The 25,790-nt window shown below is 37.7% G+C and overlaps 2 protein-coding genes across 2 annotated transcripts in view; both read left to right on the plus strand.

Moving 5' to 3' along the window:
- The window catches only part of PLS1 (plastin 1), a 41,486-nt gene extending 35,326 nt beyond the window's left edge, over positions 1-6,160 (plus strand). Inside the window, exons 12-16 of the mRNA XM_058812183.1 lie at positions 390-504; positions 1,236-1,369; positions 2,254-2,377; positions 4,414-4,538; positions 4,994-6,160. Of these exons, the coding sequence (XP_058668166.1) occupies positions 390-504; positions 1,236-1,369; positions 2,254-2,377; positions 4,414-4,538; positions 4,994-5,129 (634 nt within the window). The 3' untranslated portion in view covers positions 5,130-6,160. The remainder of the gene's footprint in view (positions 1-389; positions 505-1,235; positions 1,370-2,253; positions 2,378-4,413; positions 4,539-4,993) is intronic.
- A 920-nt stretch (positions 6,161-7,080) lies between these two features.
- On the plus strand, positions 7,081-24,967 carry TRPC1 (transient receptor potential cation channel subfamily C member 1). The gene is made up of 13 exons (XM_058811910.1): positions 7,081-7,312; positions 8,440-8,594; positions 9,814-9,915; positions 10,746-10,948; positions 11,706-11,837; positions 13,093-13,288; positions 14,236-14,572; positions 16,081-16,220; positions 18,267-18,410; positions 20,985-21,160; positions 21,303-21,504; positions 22,025-22,219; positions 23,077-24,967. The coding sequence occupies exons 1-13, from the start codon at positions 7,177-7,179 to the stop codon at positions 23,302-23,304; spliced, it is 2,346 nt and encodes a 781-aa protein (XP_058667893.1). The 5' UTR covers positions 7,081-7,176; the 3' UTR covers positions 23,305-24,967.
- Positions 24,968-25,790: the final 823 nt, after the last annotated feature.

Consider the following 25,790-nt stretch of genomic DNA (forward strand, 5'->3'; position numbering starts at 1 on the left):
TCTGTAGGCATCTGCAGATAAAGCATGAGTATTTAACATTTGGGAAAGTCCTTAGAGAACTAAAACAAAATCAATAGATTAAAACTCTTTTAGCAGCTATTTTGTCTATGCCTGCCTTATGAAAGTAATTATTTATTTGAGGCCAGTGACTGAGATTGCTTCAGTTAGATTTGTGATACTAATGAAATTAAATGCAGAATTTGGTGTACATACTTGCAGGAATCAAGCAATGGAATGTAGGCTAGTTTCTTTACAGAACCACACCAGTTTTTATTTACGTGTCTGAAATTTTTCAGCAACTTAATTACACTGTTAGAAGTCTCAAGTACTTACTTTCATTGTCAATCTGTGCTTTTGTGCTGAAACCCATTGTTTTGCTCTTGATTTAGTGACCTTTCTGATGCTTTAATCATCTTCCAACTGTACGACATGACGCGCGTTCCGGTTGACTGGAGCCACGTTAACAAACCTCCTTACTCCCTGCTCGGGGGCAACATGAAAAAGGTGGGTGATGCTCTGGGGGCAGCCCAGCTCCCCTGGCTCCCATGCTGCTCCTGGCAGGCTGTGTTGGTGAGACTTCTGTGCTACTGAGACAGCCCTGGGAGAAAAAAAATGAAAATCTAATTTTCAGTTATTATCCCAAAGAATAAATAGCAGTAATAGCACATATCACCTTAGTCTCTAAATGTGGGCACCTTTTAGCAATATTTCATTTATGGCCTAATTTAGCTCTTATAAGTGAAAGCTTCAGGCCTGACCTGGCTGTTGTTGCTGGATGCTCCTGTACTGTGAGGCATTTCCTCCCAGAGCAGTTTTATATGCTACCCAGAGGATTAGGGCAAGACTTGCAGGATCCAAGCTTTCACATAGTTTTGTGGTTGTTGTGAAGCCTAAAATGTAGAGGATAAAAATTACTGCCTGTTTAAGAAGAACACATTTCAATATCTTTCAAAGTATAGTTTTGATATAAATATATTTTATTCACTACTTTAGTGGAAACTTGATTTTCTCAAATGTGGAAAAAATTATCATTGGAATCTTGCATAATTGCATTTATAGTAAAAACTGTTATTTTTTTTTAATCACAGTGTAGCTAGACTGGAAATCTTTTCTAGCTTCAGATCTCACTGTAGGTAACAGTAAGCCAAAGTAATTTAAAATGCACATAGAGTATATGTCTATATTGCAGAAATATTAATATGTTTTCATTATTTGCACACAATATTTATTTTTAGATTGAGAATTGCAATTATGCAGTAGAACTTGGGAAGACAAAAGCCAAGTTCTCACTGGTTGGTATTGCTGGACATGATCTAAATGAGGGTAATCCAACTCTGACTTTGGCTTTGGTGTGGCAGCTGATGAGAAGGTAAGTTAGGCAGTGTATGATGGATGTGTATAAATGTGTCTGTGCATGTGTGTCAAGGCAAATTAAGGGTAGTATTCAGGTCACCCAACTGGTATTGTAGAGAGAAATCTCTAAATATCCCTGTTCTCAAAGATAAAATTGTATATGTGTTTTGTAATCTTACATACTTTGTAGCGATTGAAACCACAATTTATAGTGCCAATTAAATTTCTTATAAACTAGAAACTGTGACTAAAATATAGATCCTGCAGCAAGTAAAAAGAATTCACCTTATTTCATGTTGATTCCATGTGTCTTTCTGTAAGTATAATAATTTAAATATTTTAAAACCCAAGGCAGTGGTGATACATACACTGTAGAAGTTGAAAGGGTAAAAAATTGTAGGCCATTACAGCTATAGATACCATAAGTATCATCAAATCAAAATCTTGCTACTGTATTGAGTGAGAAAAATTATTATAAAGTGATTTGATTAAGGAGTGTTTTACTGCAAATGTTTTCCTCAAATTAGTTTTCTTAGACCTATCCCAAAACATTTAGTGGTTTTTGTTCTCAGACTGCTGTGATTTAGTTTTTTCCCTACTAGGATGGTAGGGAGTCATTTTAACTTAGAAAGTATAATTTATTATGATGTACTGAGTAAAACAAATGCATGAAGATGTTACCATGAATATTATGAGGTTTGGGATATTATTTCATTATTTTATTCAGTAACCACTGAAAAAGTGGTTTCAATTACTATACAGTTTGTAAGGTAAGTGTACCCTATGAAGAGTACTTAGCATTGTTACTGTGATGAAGTAATATTTTACCTTTGCTATAGCTTTGCAAGAAAAGTTGAGTTCCAGCACTCATTTTAATTTGGGCTCTTGTTTTTGTTGAAGGTATACTTTGAATGTACTGTCTGACCTTGGAGAGGGCGAAAAAGTAAATGATGAAATTATTATTAAGTGGGTGAATCAGACACTTGCAAAAGCAAATAAGAAAACTTCAATTACAAGTTTTAAGGTAATAAATTTTATTTACTTTTCTTTCCACATATAATAGGACCTGGGATTTTTAACCTGATCTGTTAATGATTTGGTTTTAACAGCAGCTCTGCCATCGACTAGCAAAATTGTTTATGGAAATATTTCTGACAGTCTTTGAATCTTCAAAAGTATTTTTCAAATATATTGAAAAATAAAAGAATTTATAGTAGCTGTAGTAAAATACAAAACAAAAAGCCCAAAAATAAAGAAAAGAAAAATAACTTTATACTTTCAAAGGGTCTTCTGTCTGAAATTACCAGTCTTTGGGCCTGGCATGTCGTATATTTTCCAAATATTTGGATATAGGCACTGTCATGCTTACACAAGCCATAAGAACGATTTTGGAAATACGGGGGGCAGATGATCACTTCTCCTAGGAGCTGGTTAAAGGATTTTCTCACGTGTGACACAGCCGGGAGAGGGAGCCCAGGGTAGCCAGCGACCCCTTGTGTCCTCCTTGGCGCTGCTGATGTGCAGCAGGCCGGGGAGAACAGGAGCTGTTCCGTTCAGCACGAAAGAACACACCGATAAAGGAACCTTTCCTTCCACGTTATTTCAGTGTTCAAAACAAAAGAAGCCGTATGTGTGTCAGGTGTGTTATTCCGTGTGAATCTCTTGCTCTAGAAATGGCTGATTAATAATTGCACACAAATGTAACATTCTTGTACAGGTTCATTTTATAACCTCAGACAGTTATGTCTGTGATTCAAACAGGACAGCCTAGCAAGTTAAATATTTGAGAGTTCACCATGTTATGAATTTTAATTAGGTAAGCATTATTAATAAAAAAATTAAGTAAGAATATTTAGTTTTCACTTTAGAAGGTAACTTGAGCCTTCATTTTCTTATGAGATGTTGCTTCTCTTATTTCTACATAAATTGTTATAAAGGTGATATTAAGTAAGCTGAAAGTATGACAAGAACCTGTCCCAATATCTTGCCTTTGGTATCCCTGTGTCTTTGAGGGTACATTGGTTGTGTTTTTAAGGCCATTCAAATGGTGTTTTTAAGATAATTCAACTGCTGGTTGACCAAAGATAAGAAGGTACTCATGTAAAGTGACACTATTCAGTATTTGGTTTTTTTACAGCTAATTTTTTACAATATTTACATAAATATTGCCTTTCACTGTTTGGGTTTTGGGACACTGTGGCAAGCAGACCATAGAGAATGCAGAAGTGCCTTATATTTCACTGTGGACTAAGAAAGCCAAGTTCTATAGTACTGCCATTATTCAAACAGTCAAAATAACAAAGGTGTGTCTCACGGTCTTGGGGACTGCATGCATTTCATGCCTTGAAGCAGAATTATATTAGTATTTTTCGATGTATAATTAATGATGGCTCTGTGGGACTCCCCTGAACTGGCAGTCCTGGTTCTGAGCTGGTGACAAAGGCAGCTGTGCCCCGTGGCTGTGCTCAGCCACTGCAGCCCCACAGCACTGCCTGTGCTTGCTTTGGCACCGGCAGCTCCTGCTCTGCCCGGACAGCTGGGAGGGAATGGTTGCACCAACAGCAATTGCTCTTTTTAGAATCTCTCTGTATTAAATGTGAAACACAGACTGCTCACACTAGCTCAGAACACCATCTGAGTTGAAATATTACAGAAAGAGTGAGCCATTAACTACTGGAGAAAATAGTTTCATGGCAAGAAAGCAAGGAAAATATATGTATGGGGGCCTGGAAGGATCTTTTTTTGTTGTCTTGAAAGTCTGGCCCTTGAACTTATGACATAATTCCCTTCCTTCCTTAGGGCTTAAGGAGGGAAGTTTGATGAAATAAATTTAAACCATTTGTGCAATAATGATACCAGCACGGTGAACATTATAATACTGATTGTAGAAAAGATAATTAGAATTCATAAAGGGTGAGGAGAACCTTCACACTATGAAATAAGAAAACAGGCTTCTGTCTTTGAGTATGCATGCAAGATGTACTGTAGGGTTTTTGCATTTTGAAGATGGAATAATCAAAGCAGATTCCTTTAAACTAATCCTGAGTCTTTTTCTTTTAGGACAGATCAATTAGCACTAGCTTACCTGTCCTAGATTTAATAGATGCCATTGCACCAAAAGCAGTTCGTCCAGAAATGGTCAAGAGAGAAGACCTTTCTTACCAAGACAAATTGAATAATGCCAAGTAAGTTTTAAATGAATGCTTCATATTTTCCTGAAATGCAGGAAATGCATTAATTCACAGTGTAATGCATTATTTACTGATTTGTTAGGAGAAAGATAATACTAATTTATTTTTTTGAATAGAATATAAATTCTAATATTATTTCTTTTTCTAGTTCATCTGAAATAGGAAGTCAAATTTACAGCTGATATGACCTACCAACACTGCACTGGAATTGGTTTCTTAACAGTTTGCCATAATTCATACTGTTTTTGACCAAAAGAAATGCTTTGATAACCAGTAGTAAAACATCTGCCAGTACATGCTTTCTTCACCATAATGTCCATTTTCTGGTAGAGCCTAAGTACTGTTAAACAGGCATATCCTGCCATTAAAATCTGATTTTGTTGTTGTGAATTTTGACATATTGGTAGAAGCCAGAAAATAATAGTATTTGTTTTCTCTTGTTTTCCAAGGTATGCCATTTCAGTTGCTCGAAAAATTGGTGCTCGTATTTATGCTCTCCCAGATGATCTGGTTGAAGTGAAGCCAAAAATGGTGATGACAGTGTTTGCATGTTTGATGGGAAGAGGACTGAACAGAATAAAATAATGCAGACATATAATAACTTTCTGCCATGTTAAGCACAATGAATGCCTCGCAGTTTACAGAGTTCTGAAACTTAGTATGAGAAAAATTGTATGCACAAATATCAATTATCTTTTAATCATGTGTTTGTATTAGTTAATTTTCTTCGGTTTCATAACACATGAATTATTTATGGCTAATACCATTTTCAGAACATGTTCATTAACAAATTAACATCATAGATTTGTATTGCTTGGAAAAACCCATATGAATCAAGCTTCATTTGTATTAGTTTCCATAGCACTGTGAGAACCTGCATTGTTTTACATATGTTGTTTCAGGACTACTTATGAAACACTGTTTGATTTTTGTGGGTGTTAGTTATATGTAGTCATACAAGTCTCAAGGTGCATTCCAGTCCTGTTGGATTGGACTCCAAACTGCACAGAAATTATCATCCTTGCCTTATTCTTGGAGAGCTTAACTCTTGTTGGAGCCAGTGGGAGTCTTGTCGTTGACTTTAGAGCAAGTAAAGGCCTATGATAATGTCTGGTAACTAATGAATACTGATTAAACTGATGAAACTTTTTTTGTGGGAATTATTTTCAAATATATGTAGTAGTTTTGTTCTGTTACTTAGCAGAAACTTTTACAAACCATGTTGTATGAAAAAAACAGCAATAGAAAGCAGAAATGTCCTGTCATTATTAGGTCTGCATATGTGCGAAGTTATGCGGTTGGACTAAACAGCTATTGGTTTTTTTAACCTTTTCATAAAATACTGTGTTAAGAAAACAATAAAGAGCTGGCTAGTCCACTATGGATTTTCTCATTACTGTATTGCATTTCCTTATATATCATTCCTTTGATTTTTCTAAAATGTGTATCATGTGTGCAGAGGTTTGGTGTAGAAAGACTGGTGCATTCTCTGGAAGAGATGAAATCTGTATTTTTGTCTTAGTAATTTTAAAGTAACTATTTGTACTCCTTTTTCATCCGTGTAAATTTTCACTTATCAAGCTGGAGCTGTACATTTAATGAAGTTGTTACCAAAAGCCAAACAATACGGAAACTAAATCAAAATTAAAGACTTCTTTTTAAAGTATGAAGCTTCTACTTTCTCTCAGGTCCTGAAACCACTCTTAAGTGTGAGAACAGGAGAATCCTGATGAGCAAGCAGTTGGACTGAGTTTGACATCTTCACTGTCTTACACACAATACAGCAATACTAAGGGATGCATCCATCTAGTTTCTATTGTATAATGGGATAATGGAGACTGAAGGGAATTAAGTTCTTGGATTTGAAGCTATTAGCCTCTGTCTATTTACTGGTTTGCATTGTTGGGACAAGACTTGATTTACTTGGTTTCTATTCCCAGTCCAAGGTGATGACAGAGCTTTGTACAGGATTTGAGTTCTGGTGACAACTCAGTCCAAGTCCTCATTCAGGAGAGGCCAAATGGAGACAAGTTAGTATCTATACTGTAAGAATAAATGATCTCTTATTAAATTATAGAACCGTCATGTATTGGATTTACCTGCCAGACACTTGGTACCTTACTCCATAAAGGCCCCTATTACCTGTTTTATGAACTATTGCTGTAAGTGTCCAGAATTACTTCAGAGTTGCTTTGAGGAGATTTTCACGGGCAGCCCTCTGATGCTGTGATGAGCAGGGCCGTAATTACTATACCGGCTGGGAGAAAACATTTAAGGGCAGACGCAGGAGCTGCTGCAGCGCGCTCTCCCTCACAGGCCCCTGCCGGCTGTGGGGAGGGGCAGGGCCGCGCTGGGAGCAGCGGCGGCGGCGCCTCAGGGCCGCGGACCCCGCGCTCCGCCCGCCTGCGCTGCCCCGGCGGCGGGCCCGGAGCCTGCGCACTGCGGCGGGAAGCGGCCGCCCGGCCCTGCCCTGCCCTGCCCTGCCTTACCAGCCCCGCCCGGCCCTGCCCTGCCCTGCCCGCCCGCCAGGCGTGACCCGGCCGGGGCCGCTGCCCCGCTCGCCGGCGGTGCCGAGGGGCAGCGGCGGCGCCGCCACATCCCCCGCCCGGGTCCGCATGGGCCTGGCGGAGCTATGGCTGCCCTGTACCAGAGCGCGGACCCGTCCGCCTCGGCCTCGCCCAACAAGCTGCTGGCGCTGAAGGATGTGCGGCAGGTGAAGGAGGAGACGACGCTGGACGAGAAGCTTTTCCTGCTGGCCTGCGACAAAGGTACCCGCCCCGCCGCCCGGCCCCCCTCAGCAGCTCGCTCCGAGGGCTGGAGCCGTGGCCGGGTGCCAGCCCTGCGCTGCCTCCCCTGGCCCGCCGTGCGGTCCCGCCTGCGGCTGCCATGGGGCAGCGCGGGGTGAGCGGGAAGGGAGGCGCGGGGCCGCTGCTGCGCGTTCGGGAGGCATTCGGTTTGTGTCGGAGGAATGTGGGAGGTGTTCGCTGTTAAAAGGGTCTCTGATTAGAGAGCTGCTGTAAAACTGGGCTTATCTGGACATCCCCAGTATACGCGAGACCAGTATGCTGCGATTTGCACCACTGGTGGCGGATGGGAAGAGATTTGTCTTTCTAAAACACGCTGCTTGCTTTAAGCCTATGTTTAGTTACTTTTGAGTCGGAACGTGGCCTTAAATCAAACTGATCTGAAAAGGTTCTGAAACGTTGGATTCTAGGGTATGCTTATAATGATAATGCTTTTAATGCGTCTCTGGAGCATGAGCAGGGCTGCCGGAGCTCAGGTTCGCTCACAGCCGCAGGGCCGTTCCTGCACTGGCGTTTGCCAGCGAGCTCAGCAGTTTGCTCTGGGACCCTCGCTGGTGCGGTGCCTTGCATCTGCACAGCCCGTGAGTCTGTCCTCAATATCGGAGGAAGCCATGGCTTTCTCTCTTTAACTATAGACAGAGGTTCAAGGAGCTAAATTCTGCGTCATAACAAGAAAAGTAACAAAACCCAGTTGTCTGTAAAAAAATTGGTTCAGTACTCTTGGTATGTATTTTACTGTATTCTACATATACTTCTCTAAGTATTCTATACTGAGATCTGTCTTGGCCGTAGTCTTCTGTGTTGTAATTTGTTACCCTAGAGACGGTTTTGGAAAGCACCCGTGCTTTTGTGTGTTTGTTTTTAGGACTGAAACTAAAGGGGTGGATTGAAGTACATGTCCAGTGCTTTCCTGAAATATCTTCAGTTTTCTGAGAATGCTTATGTACCTTGACTTCTTACTTGTCTGATAGACTCAGTTACTGTTGTCATCTATGGAATAGTCTCTTGTTTGACGGTAGCTGGTACTTAAAATCATCACATGCTTTTATTGCTTTATAATATGAAGTGATATCCCTGCCTTACTTCTGCAGGTGACTATTACATGGTTAAGAAACTCTTAGAGGAAAACAGCTCAGGTGAAATGAACATAAATTGTGTGGATGTGCTTGGACGAAATGCTGTTACTATAACGATTGAAAATGAAAACTTGGACATACTACAGCTGCTTTTGGATTATGGCTGCCAGGTATCCAACACACGTTATTAAAAATGTTCAGTGTAGTCATGTGTTTTCTTTGTTAATCTGGCAGAGTTTGGACATAAACGCAGTCTGCCTTTTAGGCAGTACATTTCCAGTAAATTGGAAAAAGTAATTGTGAAAGTGATTTCTTGTCACAACTTGACTTTTCTAGTGGAATTTTATTGGCTCATGGCAAATGTATAAGTAACATTTGCTATGATGTTAACAAGTTTGAGTTTTATTTTAAATGTTACTCCTGCTGCTGATACAATGCATGTATTATCCTCAAGAAAAAAAGAACATGGTTTGAGTGCCTTATATTAAAAAAGTGTAAAATGCAAAAATCCTTTTGGCTAGAGTATATTAACTTTATAAATGGTAACACAGAAAAATTCACATTATGTTAGTTGATTTTAAGTTAAGGCAAACATGCATTTCTCTGGTGCTTACTTGTTAGACTTGATCTGTGCTTGATGGCAGGGCAGTTTCCTACCAACAAGACTTCCTTAGATGTATGTAGCATCTCTGCTACTGGTGGGAGAGGTGAAGCTGTGATGGATCAAATATGTAAGACAGGGAAAAGTAGCATCTTTTGTTACATTGTTTGATATTGGGCATGAATAAAACCACAATCTTTTCTGCACCTGAATTAGTGGCAGTAATAAAAGCTGTGTCTTTTATTCTTTTATTTTTTTAAGTAAAATTCCAAATTTTTGGAAATGAATCAAGAAGAATAATATTATTTGTAGGGAAAATGAAAAGCTGCTTATCTCAGTGTAATAGAAGGTGCAGAAGTGGTTGGTTACCAGACAAGATGGAAAAAGCTTATTTTTCTAGCTGTACCCCAGAATTACAGATGCAAGGCTGAAGCATCCCGTAGGCCTGAGCTGTGTTATGTTTACACTTGCTTTTAATCTAATAGACCTGGTAAATTGGGTCTTTAAACTTATTTTTTTAAGTCTTTTGCATCATCTTTGCTGGAAAGTAATTTATTCAATTGATTCCTCTTCTGTTGGTGCAGTGATGCAAATTGTCACTAATGCTGTGTGAACTCCTGCAATGGCAACCTGAATTTGTATCCTGATCATATACCTGGTGATAGTACAGAACATCATTTTAGTACTTGGAAATAAAATTTTAAAAATGCAGTTTGGCTTGAGTTTGTCTCTTTGTGCTGTTGAAGTTACTGCATATCATTTTCACATATGATTTGTTTTCTTTGTAGTCCTCGGATGCACTTTTGGTGGCTATTGACTCCGAAGTGGTGGGAGCTGTTGACATTCTGCTTAATCACCGACCTAAACGATCCTCCAGGCCAACCATTGTGGTTAAGTGTTGCTACTCCTCGGTTTTTGGTTGGGGCTGTGAAGGCTATTGCTTTTTTGAGTACCTATAGTGTGTAAAACAATGTTCTTAAATTCTGCATCTGTAAGAAGATGATAGAGTCTAGACGCCAGGGATTCTTTTTGTAACCTCTTTTTGTCTTGAAAGATGACATACATGATTTTGCTTTTTCACCTAAGGAGTCCAGTGGCTTTATACCTGCCAAACACATGACTAGTTCAGAGGAGAAAAAACCTGATGGTTATAAATCTTTTCTAGTAGTCTGTTTGCAAGGTAGTTAGCAGCCTTGACTTATAAAGTGTTTATTCATGTATTGAAACTTCACAGATTTTCAGAGCAAATCTATAAACATCAGACCTTCACCTTGAAATTAAGCAATTGAAGCTTGCCTTGTCAATGCTTCAGTACCAAAAACTCCTAAAAACACAAATTGGAGGTGGAGGCAGGGAAGGAATAAGGTGTTGAGTAACAGAGTATGGGACATTCAGGATATTTTTTTTGCACTTCAGTATTAAATACAGTCTTTTTTTTTTCACAAACTAGAGCAAAATAACAATTTCTGATATCCCATGTCTATTGGAAAACTAGGCAGTATTTCTATGTAAATAAAGCAGAAAAGTATCTGGGTCTGTTCTTCTTTTTTAGTATTTATCTGACAAGTGTTTGAATGTTGTTACGTATTTTTCTTTCTGTTCCTGTTATGAAACACTGGCAAGTGTTTTAAAGAAATTCTTGATTGTACAGTCAAAAACCCCCTTACATGTGGTAGAACTGTAGGTAATAAATGTAGATGCTTCCTATATTTTTTTCCAGAAATTAATGGAACGCATTCAGAACCCAGAGTACTCAACAACCATGGATGTGGCACCAGTAATTTTAGCTGCTCATCGTAACAACTATGAAATTCTCACTATGCTGTTGAAGCAAGACATATCATTACCCAAACCTCATGCTGTGGGCTGTGAGTGCACCCTGTGCACTGCCAAGAACAAAAAAGATAGTCTGCGACATTCCAGGTAACACTTAGCAGTTATGAGCCATAAAAAAGGTTCTTCATTCTCTGGCATTGCCTGGGTCACATTCACTATGTTTCCTATTTCTTTTTAAGGTGAAGTTTGAGTGGATTCCTTTAATATATTGTAGCTCTTGTTGTGAGAGGTGGTAGTTCTTGGGCATGAGTTGTGCCTGAAAAGGCTGGTGGGAGGCAGTGGCTTTTTTCCATTTTGGTTTTATACTTTTAGTCACTGTGCATAGTCACTGTGTGCCTTTGCTTTCTAGCAGGTGTGCCTCAAACATTCTAGCTACCTTTGACTTGGGGACATAGGGACCATGCAAATAAAATTCTTCTCAAAAGTTATTTGAGTTTTTGGCGTTGAACTACAACAGGCACGTTCTGGTATCCATCCTATTCCCTATATCATTAACTTCAGTATGAGAAAAGATGTCAGGGTATCCAAAGCAGACAAATAATAGAAATATTTGAAGTAGCAGCTCTTAATTTAATCTAGAACTTCTGCTGATGTACTGATAACAGTGGAAGTAGTGAGGAAAAGAAGAGGGAACCAGATTGGCCGATTTTGGATACTTAAGGGTTCTAAATATGTCATGTATCTTTCAGGACATAATGCAGTTAATGCTTGTAGTGTCTGATTTTAAAAAAACATTGTTTTGTCTTTCATCTGGCCATTTTAGGCAAACCTTTGGAACAGGTTCTGGTTTGAAGGTGCTAATGAAATAAAACATCTTTGTTTTGTTTGCTGTTCTTTTGTCCAGGTTTCGTCTTGACATTTATCGGTGTTTGGCCAGTCCTGCCTTAATAATGTTGACAGAGGAGGATCCAATCCTAAGAGCTTTTGAACTTAGTGCAGACTTGAAAGAATTAAGCCTTGTTGAGGTTGAGTTCAGGTAACACAAATCAATTGTAATATTTTTATGTAATTACAGGTGTAGAAATATGTTTGCATTAGAAAAAGTTTATTCTTCGTTTTGTGTAAGTGGAGTGTTTTAGCTGATAATTAGACATAATAAGTTACATGATATAATTTATGCCTCCTTAGTAGTCATTTCGACAGTTTAATTACTTTAAATCCTTTTAGGTATAGACACTTTAATGTGTCTAGTTGCACCAACAGCTCAAATTTCAGCTCTACTCTGCAAAAATAAACAGAAATTATGCTAAATGCTGACTTAGTTGGAAATTATACACCTATTAATCATACCAATATCTCATTAGTACTCTGCACTTTTTTTCTGTATTAGGGTAGAAGTATGCAATACCTTATTTATACTGACCTGACTCCTGTTGGGAGTTGTTTTGGGTATTGTTTCTTAACTTTGCTCATTATAAGACTTTGAAGAGCACATATGTGTATATATTTAAAACATACATATGTGTGTAGAAGACTTCATGCTGAAAATGCTCTATATGATGAACAAATGCTCAGTGAAATTTCATGTTTAAACAATGCAGATTTTTACCATTTTGTAACATACCAGCACAAAAGCTTTCCAAGAATGTGAAAGCAAGTGTTTATATAAGGTAAAGTTCTACTTTCCTAAATACGTGAATTTTCTATAAATGTGAATTTTCTGCATTTTAGCTGCCTATCTTTCTTAATAAGAGTTCAATTGTTGCATTTTTGTGATACAGCGTGGCATTAAAATGGACTGTGTGCAAGGTGAGACAAGGCAATCATGTGGTTTCTTTTCATGTGTTTAGTACATTAATACATAATATTTAGTGAATAGATTTTAGTTTTCAGATGACAGGAATAAAGCAAAACCCCAAAGAATTTCCTGTCCAATTGGAAAGTCCAAGTGATTAATTACCAGTGCCATATTTTGTGACAAATGCACTCTCATGTCCTGGAAATAACTCTAATCTTCAACTCTGTGTATGGACCTCATGACATAGAATTTATGTGCTGTAAGTGTGTGTGCCAGATTTTCTTTAGTGATCTTGCAAGCTAAACAGAAATGGAAATGTCTGTATATTACATGGTGAAAACTACTCAGAGTTGTCTTAGGAATGCTTGGACCTTGAGATAGGACTTCTGGAGTGGTTTCTTTTAATTTGTCTCAATCCCAAAAGTGGCTAGTTTGTGATTGAATGGGAAATCCAGGCCCAGTGTAAAGTCCATACTGCTTCTGTGTGTTTCAGAAATGATTATGAGGAGCTCGCTCAGCAGTGCAAAACCTTTGCTAAAGATTTACTTGCACAAGCACGGAATTCCCGGGAGCTGGAAGTGATTCTGAATCACACCTCCAGCGATGAGCATGTAGACAAGCGAGGATTGTTGGAGGAGAGGATGAACTTAAGTCGCTTAAAACTTGCAATCAAGTATAATCAGAAAGAGGTTTGTCTTTGCAGTAACTCGATAGACTAATTAAATACTTTGTTGTTCTGCCTGTGGGCACAGAAGTGGAAATAAACATGCAGGAGTTATAGAAGAGATGGTAATACACAGGTATCAGTATGTGAAACTAGGATGCTGCTAGATACTGACGGATTCTTCAGTGTTTGCTGTGGAGGTGAATGTATACTTCTGTGTTGAAGTATAGGCCACTGCTTTTTTATGAACAGCTCGGGCAGTGGTAATTATTTATTCAGTTCCTCATTAAATCCTTGCCTAGAGAGGCATGGATCCTTAGGTGCCAAACATGATTTATCATCTTCTCACTGGTCATTGACTGTTCAGCTTTGTCTCAGGCCTTGCCTGTGCTGTTCAGTAATTAGATTGGACCTGTGCTAGTATAACTGAATAGCCCCTCTGTTCCAGAACAGCAGCACTTTTTATGCCATCAATGTGCAACTTCCTCCATGCAGTAGGTTATTGTAATTTTTGTCCCTTCATAAATTATAATTCTAATTATCTGTGCTGGAATGTGAATATTTGTGGGATTCTAGTAGAAGGATCAAGGACAGAGTGGAAGTTTCCTTTTCAAGCAAAATTCATTTTTAGTTAGCATTTGCAAAAGGAATTACATAATTCTGTCTGTTCTACATGTCTAGGCTTAAACTGTTTGAAATGCACACCTTTTGAAAGTCATAAGCTGTAATTCTGGAGTGCCCTACAACCAGTATTACACATTTCTGGCCTGCATTCATCAAGCACACTGAAGTATTTTGGTGATCCTCTGGGTTTGAGCATAGCTTGCTTTTATTACAGGGCTTGGAAAATAATGACTTTTTTGTATGGTATACATATAGTTAGAAAATTAATTTTAATGATGCAACTTAGTAATGCGTGTGAAGAAATCTGAGAGTGATTCCTTGTTTGTTTCTCCCCCTCCTTCCCCCCAGTTTGTTGCCCAGTCCAACTGCCAGCAGTTTCTGAACACGGTGTGGTTTGGGCAGATGGCCGGCTATCGGCGCAAGCACACCTGCAAGAAGATCCTGACTGTTCTGATGGTTGGCATTTTCTGGCCAGTCCTGTCCCTCTGTTACTTGTTAGCTCCTAAATCTCGAGTAGGTCGAATAATTCACACTCCTTTTATGAAGTTTATTATTCATGGAGCTTCATATTTCACATTTCTGTTATTACTTAATTTGTACTCCCTTGTCTACAATGAGAACAAGAAGAATACAATGGGACCAGCCCTTGAGAGAATAGACTATCTTCTGATAATATGGCTTATTGGTAGGTATGATTTGAGTGGATTGGATGACAGTTGCTAAATATATAAAAAACATATGATAAATATATTTTAAAATGCCATTTTAGTGGTGAATCAGCAATAAGTAATAATGCAGTCTTTCATGATCAGTTCTGTAATGCTGGGTTGGAAAGTAGTTAAAATTTGGGCTTGCTGCGCAGTTGGCATGTGGTTTAAAGAAAGAAGTATATGTTATGTGTGTTTATGTATGCATGCTCCATCTTTAAAGACAGATTGGAGGTGTGCAGTTACCTCATGCTTGTTTCAAAACACAAAAACAAGTATTATTTTCCCATGTTACAGTTTTCTATGTCATTGTCACCCATTATCATAACTGTAGCAGAAAGGCTGCATGTCACTTCTGGTTGATGCAGCAGAGGGAGCACAGGTATCATTTTTGCTGAGTTCTCAAGAACTTTTAGTTGAAAGTTCATAATTTTTACCTTGTTTTTGATTGTCTGGCATGCAATTGTTTTGACATTAAAATTTATCTTTCTTAATGAAAGGGAATTAGATATGTATCATTTGTTTAATTGGGCTTGTAAAAAACAGTGATATGGTAAAAAAATAACAGTTTTTATTTAAGTAATTCTGAGTGTGATTTATTTGATATTTTAGGGTGAGAGGATTTTTGTGTAGTAATGATCCCTTTCACAATTGAGCTGTATTAAAACTGTGGAGCAGTTCTTGCAGATTTTGGAAGTATATAGTATCCCACACACAAACACAGGCAGGTCTTAAAAGAAACTTGAAAACTTCATATTTTGAGTACAAGTCAGATTCCTCCATTGCTTTGAAATTAAATATTATAATTTTATAAATTCTTTTGTTCCATCAAGTCTGCTGGCAAAGTGTGTCATTAGGTGGTCTTGGTAATTTTAATTAAAGGCTATAGAAATTTATTTTTTCTGCATGTAATACTGTAATGTGGATTTCAAGTAGGATTTAAAAATTATATCTAAGCAAACATGGTCATTAAAATGGAGTTATTTTTCACATCATTGAATCTCAAGTTTTTTAATAGTAATTGCATTTATAGCTTAAATGCTTATTTTGTAATGACATTATATTGATTCCTTGTAAATAGTCTAAGTTGATAAAAAACATATTTAGAAAGTATTCTGCAAAATCAACTGGAATTAAAAGAATCAAGTAACAAAGGTTGTCTTACATTATTGTATTCCACAGTCCCATTAAAATACTCCCTAAAAATCACTGTCAGAATGGCCACAGCAGAATTTGTTACACTTTGGGCTTGTAACAAGTTTTGTGTTGTTCTGGGTGAACTTTCAAAATCATGAATACAGATATGTTCCATGGGAAGATAGAGCAACAGAACTCCAGTTGTTTTGTGTGTAAATATCTTCTTCTGTTTTTACTGATTCTGTAACAAATTCAGTGTAAAATACATAGTGGTTATATGTAAAGTAATACCTGTTCAGTGCAATGGTTTCACTTGCCTGGGCTTTATTTTTTCCCTTTTTCCCTGCAGGAATGGTGTGGTCAGATGTTAAGAGGCTCTGGTATGATGGTTTAGAAGATTTTTTAGAAGAGTCCCGCAATCAGCTTAGTTTTGTCATGAATTCCCTTTATTTGGCAACTTTTGCCCTCAAAGTCGTTGCCCATAACAAGGTGAGCACCAATCTCCATAGACCAAAGCTGCTCTGGGGCTGACTGAGCAGGTGTGGTTTTATACATTGCTGCAAAACACCTGCAGATGTGTTCCACATGGTGTGCTAGAAGCAGGGACTTGTGGTGCAGTTACAACATCAGTAACAGCCTGGGATGGGGTGCAGTGTGGGTTTGGGCTGAAATGCTCTGTGTGGGACAGGCCATGGAGGGTGGCAAGGCAAGGGTCACAAGGAGGTGACAAGACCTTGGGTCTTGTTGCACCTTGGTCTTCATAGCGCCATTGATCAGGCAAATGGGAGTTAAAAACACATCAGGACATGTCCAAGTACTTGGAGACCCCAAACAGAGCTACTGTCTTCCTGTAGGAGCTGCCTGGTCTTCCAAATGGCTTGATTTTTGTTTAGGGAAATGCATCTTATCAGATTGGGCATTTGAGCTTGCCTGACTCCATTTAGTACTATGCAGAAAGCTAATAATAGTCTCTATGTTTGGATTGCCTGGTGCATTTTTGTTATAGAAAGTTTTATTTAGCTTTTGATTACATATGCTCAAGTGTCGTAAGTGGTGGATTTTAATTGGTTTTTACTTGGTGGGGCTTTTTTGGTTGGGGTTTTCTTTGGTAGTAGGGATAAGAGTCCTGAGACCACAGAGGAGCCTTGTCTTGTCTCTATGAAAAGCCATCTGGATTTGATGGAAAATACGAGTTGTGAAAATGATCATTGCCATTCTGTTGCATGTATTGTTAACCACACAGCACATGGCAAACTGCCAGACCAGTTGAATGTGAATATTACAGCAAAATCCAAGCCAGTGCAGTAGCACCATTATTGTGTCTTAAAAACTACAAGTTGACAGCTGTCTGGCATTTTGAAGGAAAATAAACTGGTTCATTTCTTTCCAACTTGGTGTTTGGCTCATTTTTCTATCCTAGCATTCATTCAGAGGCTGGTAATAGTTTGGAAAGGAAGGCTCCATTTCTTGGAAAAAAATAGAGGGAGAATGCCACATTGGGCTGCTTTCCCAGCCATTTGCTTTGCAACCAGCATGTCTCTAGTAGTAGTTCCTTTGCTGAGATAAGACCCATTGTTGCCAATTTAAATTGTAACCTTTTTGAACATGCAGGACTCCTGTCCTATACAATAGGCATATAATGGGGGTTTTTCCCCTTTTATATGTCCAAATTTATTTTTATAGTTTACTAATCATATGGCAAACCAAGTAAAAATGTTTAATTTGCATCTTAGGTCCGTTATAGGCCCTAAAGCTGTAAGAAATAAAGGAAGAATCTGTGTAGCAGAAGGATTTGTACACGTGCAGTTGCAGTGTGCGGGAAAATACTATCCCTATTTCTTGCCATCTTTGTGCTGCAGACTTTTGGGTGTTACTGTAAAGCAGCTCAGAGTTCCTTGATTTTTGAATGTCCATTTTGAGACAACAGAAGCTGGTAATATAAATGCTGAATGTTCTCAGCCAAACCAAAAGTTAGGAATCTGTGGATATTCTCTGAATAAGTTGAATAGTAGTACTTAGTGGGTAATACATCAAACAGCAGTTTACTTGTGACTCCCATTCTCTGTAGCTGTTCATAAAATCTGTGAAAGTTCTAAGTCTTTCCAAAACTGTTTAAGATCAGCTGTCACCACATTGCAATTGCATGTGTACCTTGGTTTTCTTTGTAGCATCTCGATATTGTTTTTTACTGAAGCCTGTTACACAAGGCAATGCACATGTTTATATAATAAAGTTCCCAAGTCCCCGTTTCAATAGACCGTGCAAAACAGAGTAGAAGTGAAGGCAGAACAGAGAATAAATGGTTTGAACAAGTGAGTGACAGAGTTAGGTGTTCAATTTAAATTCTCTAAATTCTGGCTCCCTCTGGAATGGCTTTTGAAATGCCTTTGAAACAGGTATGACACCTATGAGTGACATATGTTAATTTATTTTATGCTGTTGCCTGTTTTGGAAGTAGAAGTAGGGAGAGGTGTATGGGTACATTTCTGTATTTATAATGTTAGTGATCTCAACTTGTCCTTTTTTATGTTGCAGTTTCATGATTATGCTGAAAGGAAGGACTGGGATGCATTCCATCCTACTCTAGTGGCAGAAGGGCTTTTTGCCTTTGCCAATGTTCTCAGTTACCTGCGTCTCTTCTTCATGTACACAACCAGCTCCATTCTGGGACCACTCCAGGTGAATATCATTACTGTTTGAAAAAAATATTAAACATCATTTGCTAATAAGAGTCTTATTTAAAATAGGAAAAAAGGTTAAAGTAAGAAAGTGAAAAGTAGAAAGAAGTGATACTGCATTGAAGTTTGTTGTTTTTTAAATTAATTTCTTGTGTAAAACATTGATTCAGATGGGGAAAGGTAAGAAAAAGAGTGAAAGACTTTGTGTAGTTCTGTTAGGGTGTTTTTCCATGATAGCTGTACATATACTGTCTTTTTGTTTTCATCTGTTCTAAGCATAACATGCCAGCTAAGTTTCCACAGTTTGGAGGGTATAAGGATTAGGTTCTTCCTGCAGTTTTATGAAAATAATTGCCTTAGCTTCTTGTTTCTAAAGCAATAGATGAATGAGTGTATAGCAAGGAAGAGTAATCAGAAGCCTTTCTGTTTATGTCTGTCATCTCATTAAAGTTGCACCTCAAGTTATGCAAATTGCTTTTGTTTGAAAAATATAAATCTGTCTAGAGTATTGAAATACTCACCTATTTATTGGCAGTTATAAGAAGGGAGAACAGGTTTCTTCTTACTTGGTATTTGTTGGAGCCTTCCACTAATGATGACAGTAAAACCTCCCACATTTTAATTATCTAATTTTCTGTTACACATTTTAAATGGAAATGTACTTGCACACTTTGAAAAAAGTACTGAAGTCTTGATGTTGCATTAAGCGTTAGGGTTGTACAAATTGATTAAACACTGAAGTCTTTCCACATTTTAAAGAGATTCACTGTTTAATGTGCAAGTTTATTTATGTACTAGATCTTTCACAAGTTTTTTATTAGGAGGCTGTGTTGTGAAATTTTCCAAGTAAATAAAAACAGTCAACAGTCACCCCATTCAGAGGCACACAGGAGCTTACGTTATTACTGCTGGCCAGTAGGGCTGGTGCAACAACTCTTACAGTATTTTCTGAAAGTAGGTCACAAAGTTCAGATGGTGGTAATCAAATATGGGATGCAAACCCAACAGTGGGGGGCAAGGGAAGGCAGCTACTGTGTTCTCTTGGTTCTTAGAGTTAATTTAAGCCTTCAGTTACTTGACTCATAGGCTAATAAAACCTGTAATAATCCAGATTTGTAAATTGGCAGTGTGGGGTGGATTTTATTATTAACAGAAGGTAGAATAGTACTTCCCTAGATGAGATAATTAGATTTCAAGTGCTTAGAAGTTGTAAATACTTAGAGAGGGAAAGCATCAAACTATGAAGAAAGCAACTGGCATTTGGGATGGGTTGTTACACTCTCTTCCAAACAAAATAGTTTTGGGCATTTTGCACTTTTTGTGCATTCCTATTTCATCTACTTTGTCTCTCTCTTGACAGGAACCATGTGTTAAAGGGAAAATGTTTTGTTGTTGGGATTTGGGTTGGGTTTTTCCATTGAAGGGTCAGATGTGATGAAACAGTTTGATGGGGGTACAGTGATCCTCTGAGCAAACATGCACAGAACTGGTGCAGAGCTCTGCCCACAGCTGCAGAGTCTCCATGGCCATTACAAACTGTACAGACTCTGAATGTGCTGTGCTGCACGAGGTACTTGGTGAGGTTCCAGCAGCAAAGGAGGGAGCAGGAATTCATCTCCCAGTGAAGCTGTACTTGCAAAATCTGGCAATTGTGTTACAGTTCTGGACTGTGAGTTGGTACAGATTTTGATTCATATAGGTCTGGGCTTTCCACACACTGATTTATATAGATTAGATCCACCCAATCCCACATTTCATATATTTGCATTCTTTATAATGGTACATTGTTCTGAAGAAGTTTATAAGAAGACTAATTAAATTATATAAGTAGTTTATGCTGTGTCTGTGTAAAAATTAGGGTTTACGTCAAAAGCAAATCAAGGTCTTTCCTGTGTTGGAAAAAATCACAAGCATATGATTCAGTTTTTTTAAAGGTGCTGTATTTCTAATGTTGCAAAGTTCTGTATAGGATATTTTGAGTTGGAAACTAATGATCTGAATTTACTGTCATACCTTGTATGCTTTATCCTTCAATTTCTGTGTGTCTACACACATGTTTATTTAAAATCATACATAAAATGTACAGTGAGCTAATTTTGTATTCTGCAGATGGGCTTTTGCATACTGCTTTTTTTTAAATTAGTGATAAATTATTCCAAATGTTTTGATTAATTCAGTGTTCTTCTAAGTGTTTTCTTATATTTCTATGATGGCATTTATGGTAAAATTCATTTCATTTACTGCTTTTGTCTGTTGACCTGTGAGTTTCTTATTACCATTGGTATTGCAAATAAGTAACAAGGTGTACATGCTATTGCTTATGGTTACTTGGAGGACATTAATTTTCCAGGCGATGTTAAAATTACTTATATATTATTTTTAATATCTAGAATTTTTCTCTGAAAAACAATACAAGGTTGTCTCCTGACCTTAAGATCTGTTTAGCATATCAAAATTTAACTTAAATATTTAAAATGTAAGTAGATCTTTTTTGTTGCTCAAAGGCTGAAGGAGACAATACAAATAAAAAATAACTACATGTTTTACTAAAATTAGAAATAAATCTATTTCACAGATTTCAATGGGGCAGATGCTACAAGATTTTGGAAAATTTCTGGGCATGTTTCTTCTTGTCTTGTTCTCATTCACAATTGGATTGACCCAACTTTATGATAAGGGATTTACTGTAAATGAAGAGAAGGACTGTGCGGGCATTTTCTGTGAACAGCAGAGCAACGACACGTTCCATTCGTGAGTTTGAGATCTTAAAATAACTGTATTGTTTTAGCCTTAAATCCCAAGTAATTAAACAGAACTGGATTTTTTCACTGATCTTAAACTGACGTTTACACTTCTGGCGTTTCCCTAACCAGATTTTCCCTTGTTTCTGTAGGTTTATTGGTACATGTTTTGCTCTCTTCTGGTACATATTCTCCCTGGCACACGTCGCAATCTTTGTGACACGTTTCAGCTACGGTGAAGAATTACAGTCTTTTGTGGGTGCTGTTATTGTTGGGACCTACAACGTGGTGGTTGTGATAGTATTAACAAAACTCCTTGTGGCAATGCTTCACAAAAGTTTTCAGCTGATAGCAGTAAGTGGTGTCTGATTAATTACCAATTACCTGTATCTTTGGATTTTACACAAAATGTCTTCTGATGGTGTGTAAACTCCTGGTCTGTAGACCTCATGGATGAGCTCTGTCTGTGAACTCATATTTTTCCTTCAAATAAGAACCTTTTATTTGCTTTGATTAAAAAAAAAAATTGTAATTTCCATGTTGAATATATATAGGGCTTTGGCCCCCTGGTAATTGAAGACTTTCTTGATACAATGGCTGTTCAAATGCTGATTTTGATATGTGTGGTGCTTTAGCATTTGATCTGGGTATTGATCTATACTTTCAGATTGTTATACTAGGAATTGAAGAAAGATATACTTGTTTTAAGTATTTAATGTTAGAATATTCAAGCAAACCTATGTTCTATCCATTAAAATGCTATATAACCAAAATTAAATAATGGTCAGTTTTTCAGGTATGAGCAAACTAAACTTAGAAAATAACCTATTAATATTTGTGTTTCTTTTCTCTGTTAATTTTTCTGATGTTTTAGAATCATGAAGATAAGGAGTGGAAGTTTGCTCGTGCCAAGCTTTGGCTTAGCTACTTTGATGATAAATGCACGCTCCCCCCACCTTTTAACGTTATTCCCTCTCCCAAGACCATTTGTTACCTTTTCAACAGTCTCAGTAAATGGATCTGCTCTCATACATCAAGTGGCAAAGTGAAACGTCAGAACAGCCTCAAGGTGAGGAATGGTTGGGCAAGCTCTGAGCTCGGCAGCAGGAAAAGTGCTGCTTACTGAAATGAAAACACAGATTGCTGCATGAAGCTGCCTGTCAGAAGGTGAATGCTACAAAGAGAAATAGGAACTGCAGAATTATGGGTGTTGCATTCAAGATAAATATGTGTTACTTATTTCTACTTAAGTAAGGTTTTATTAACTTTCTGGTTTGGAAATTTCAACCCACTTCCCTCCAACTCCCAATTCCCCCAGAAATAGTCTGAAAAAAAATGCTTTGATTGAATGAAAACACACAGAAACCTCAAGGAAGTATGTGCTAATCTCAAAAACGGTGAGGTTAGAATATTCTTTGGAGAATGTAATTGGTTTTAAACATATTACAGAAGTGTCAGAATAAATAGCCAGTAAAGATCACTGAAGCCTCTCATTGTTGGGCAAGGGATTTTTTGTTTGTTTATTTTATAAACATTTTTGCACCCTGCAATTTTGCATACTAATTTTGCATCTTCTTGCTGATGAAAATAGCGCTAAATAAACAAATTCAAGCACTTTATGGAATTTGCACTGAGAGATATTCAGGGTTATGGAAGTCTTGATTGCTCACAGAAAAATTAACCAAGCCAGGTAGATAAAAATTTTCAGGTTTGCTGGTACAGAAGATTATAATATAATGTGAATTTTGTGGACAATCTATATGTGTTGTATATTTGTGTACATCAGGATGTATTTAAAAAATAGCTTTGTTATTTTGCTCACATTTCTTCTCTGTAGGATTGTATATCCTACTGTGCTCTGTAGGATATACAAGCTTTAGGGCTCAAAAATCCCTTCCATAGTAAATATGCTGTGTTTGTTTAAAGGAATGGAGAAATCTGAAGCAGAAGAGAGATGAGAATTACCAAAAGGTGATGTGCTGCTTAGTGCACCGTTACTTGACTTCCATGAGACAGAAGATGCAGAGTACGGATCAGGCCACTGTGGAGAACCTCAATGAACTGCGGCAGGACTTGTCAAAGTTCCGCAACGAAATGAGAGACCTGCTCGGCTTCCGAACTTCCAAATATGCTATGTTTTATCCAAGAAACTAAGACCTAACCTTTAAACAAAAGGTGTGTGCTTTTAAAGACACATAGGTGAAAGTGTTGACCTAATTCTGTTGCCAGATCATATAGGTAAGATCATTGCACAAAAATACATTTGAAAATGCATTTGTGTGAGTTGCAGCTCGGTGCCCAAGTGGTCAAAGTGAATGCAAAAACAAATACACTAATTTTCTTAACCTCTTAATCTTGGTATGTATATAAAATTTGTATATAGGAGTTTTTTAAATGTTCCTCAGACTGATTGTGACTGTCAGGTGTTAGAGCTTCAGAACTAGCACAATGTGTTTCTTTCTTCTATTTTTGCCGTTTGTTCTTTTTTTGATATTGTTTTTCAAGTTGTGGGAGAAGATAGGCTTTTTAAAATGAAAATCCAGCCTGTTTATTTTTAATAGAAAAGTCAGATAAAGAATAATAGAAAATTTCCAGCACAGCTGGAAATGATGTATGACTGTAGGTTACAGTGCATGTGAAGACTGTATGGCTCTGAAAGAGGCAGTTCTAGTTTTGTATGATAACACTGACTGTAAACTAACATTTCTAGAATACAGCAAAGCAAATCATCAAGACTTTTCACTTCTGTGGGAACATTGACATTTTGAACACAAAATTGACCAATCATTTCTTGAATGTTTGTGGTTATGTGTAAGACAATCACACCCTGCTTGGATTTTTCAGCAGTGCCTCAATAGTATATTTTAATATACATGTTAGCATTGGGAACAGAATTTAAAAATTAATCTGTGAACATTTAATGTTTAGTATCTTGGGTTTTTAAAATCTAGATAAATTATGTCAATTATTAAAACCTGTAATTTCATGAGAATGAGGTGAAGCACATGACTGCTATTGTTCGCAGTGCTGAACAATTCCTGTACACTATTCTACTCTTCTTTCTGTGAGGTCATTGAGTCTTGCCATTGGAGAGATGTACTTTAGAAGGGTCTGCTTGACACATATCCTACTTTTAAATCTGGTTTGCTTTTTTCCTATTTTTTTACCAGGATTGTTGCCAAGCTAGACTTTTTTTTTTTTTGTCAGGTAAAATGTGTTTTCTGAAAATAGTTTATCTGACTTTGCTTACAATGGACAGTAAGGGCTTTGTGGATTTTCTGTGCTAGAGGGTCCTATATGGCTTTATATGCTTATATATAATTCAAGCTGACAAATTGTAACTGAGAAATGTGAGATTCCTGTATTTTTAATTACAAAGTAAGTATATTTATGACAGCTAAGGATTGATGGACAGTTTTGCTGTTATGGTGCTCCTCTGAAATGGTTGTGTGTCCAGAAGGCTCAGGTAGCCATTTTGGTCTTTGACTGCAGTTGATTTTGGGAGATTGACAGAGTGGGGGCTTACATGAATGTTTACTTTTTTGAAGGAATTCTTATAAAACTCTTTCTTGTAAAGGTAATATATTTTCCATACTATGAAATTATGTATTTCTGAGCTAGGTTTTAATACTCCACTTTCAGAAGTGTTAGAGTATAGAGGGATTCTGATCTGTGTTGGCTTTTAATGGGAATAGGAAGTTAACCTCCTGGTTCAAAGCAAAGAGGATCTCTGAGTTTTGTATTTGAAGAGATCTCATGTTTGAATAATGCACCAACATAAAAACTATGTGCTGTGTATGTTATGTATATTCAAGAAAGGAAGCAAATAAAAGCTCTTTGAAAAATGCGGTTGTATTAGTATTTGTCATATTGCAAACACATTACATCAGTTACCACACTGAAAGTATTTTTTTGGTCATGTTGAGGTAGTAAGTTTAAGGAAGGTAGCTGGTGTCAGTGTGTTACTGCCTTTTTCCTTCTGGGCCCATCCTGTTTGGTTCAGTGAAATGGCTTCATGCAGCACCATGAAGTGATGCTGGTTCCAGACCAGCTGGTTGGACCCTAGATGCACCAGCAGGTGTTTGGCACTGGGATGGTTAGTGCTGGGAACTGGGGGTATTGACAGTGAATGAAGGAGCTAATGGAGCTATTTCTGAGTGCTTTTCATACATTGAGCAGAGTCCATCAGAGCTGGCTTGGTCGGTGTCTTTGGTGCTATGTTCTACTACAGTGTAGATGGCCTTAGGAAGAACTAGGGCACTTCAGGGCTCTCAGGGGTTTTGGATTGGGAATTCAGGAGTTTTTACTTGTCACTGAAATACAAACCTGCAGAATGAGAGAGACAGAAAGATTGTTCTCTGCCATACCTCAGTTATATCATGTTATACATCTCTGTTTTATTTGAAAAGTGCTGTGCTCTTCCAAGCTTTGTGGCTACTAATCGGTACCAAGTGCTCTGTACTGTATTTTTTCTCATAATTTATATGTTTCTAGTTCACCTGTGTTAAATATGCTATTGCTTTCTCATTTGACAGTTTAGTACAGGCTGTTCCAAGGTCTCCCTTATGCTCACTGACAGAATACTTCTAGACAGGCACAGAAACAAAATTTTACCTGTGAAAAAAAAATTGGGGAAACTG

Source organism: Ammospiza caudacuta, chromosome 11, assembly GCF_027887145.1.
Source record: "Ammospiza caudacuta isolate bAmmCau1 chromosome 11, bAmmCau1.pri, whole genome shotgun sequence".
Classification (NCBI taxonomy): domain Eukaryota; kingdom Metazoa; phylum Chordata; class Aves; order Passeriformes; family Passerellidae; genus Ammospiza; species Ammospiza caudacuta.

What these genes read in the sequence shown, in the direction of transcription:
- TRPC1 (XM_058811910.1), top strand. Translation starts at nt 7,177, where the DNA reads ATGGCTGCCCTGTACCAGAGCGCGGACCCGTCCGCCTCGGCCTCGCCC. An exon ending in CCTGCTGGCCTGCGACAAAG is followed by an intron (nt 7,313 to 8,439) that starts GTACCCGCCCCG and finishes TTACTTCTGCAG; the next exon opens with GTGACTATTACATGGTTAAG. An exon ending in AAAGTTTTCAGCTGATAGCA is followed by an intron (nt 21,505 to 22,024) that starts GTAAGTGGTGTC and finishes CTGATGTTTTAG; the next exon opens with AATCATGAAGATAAGGAGTG.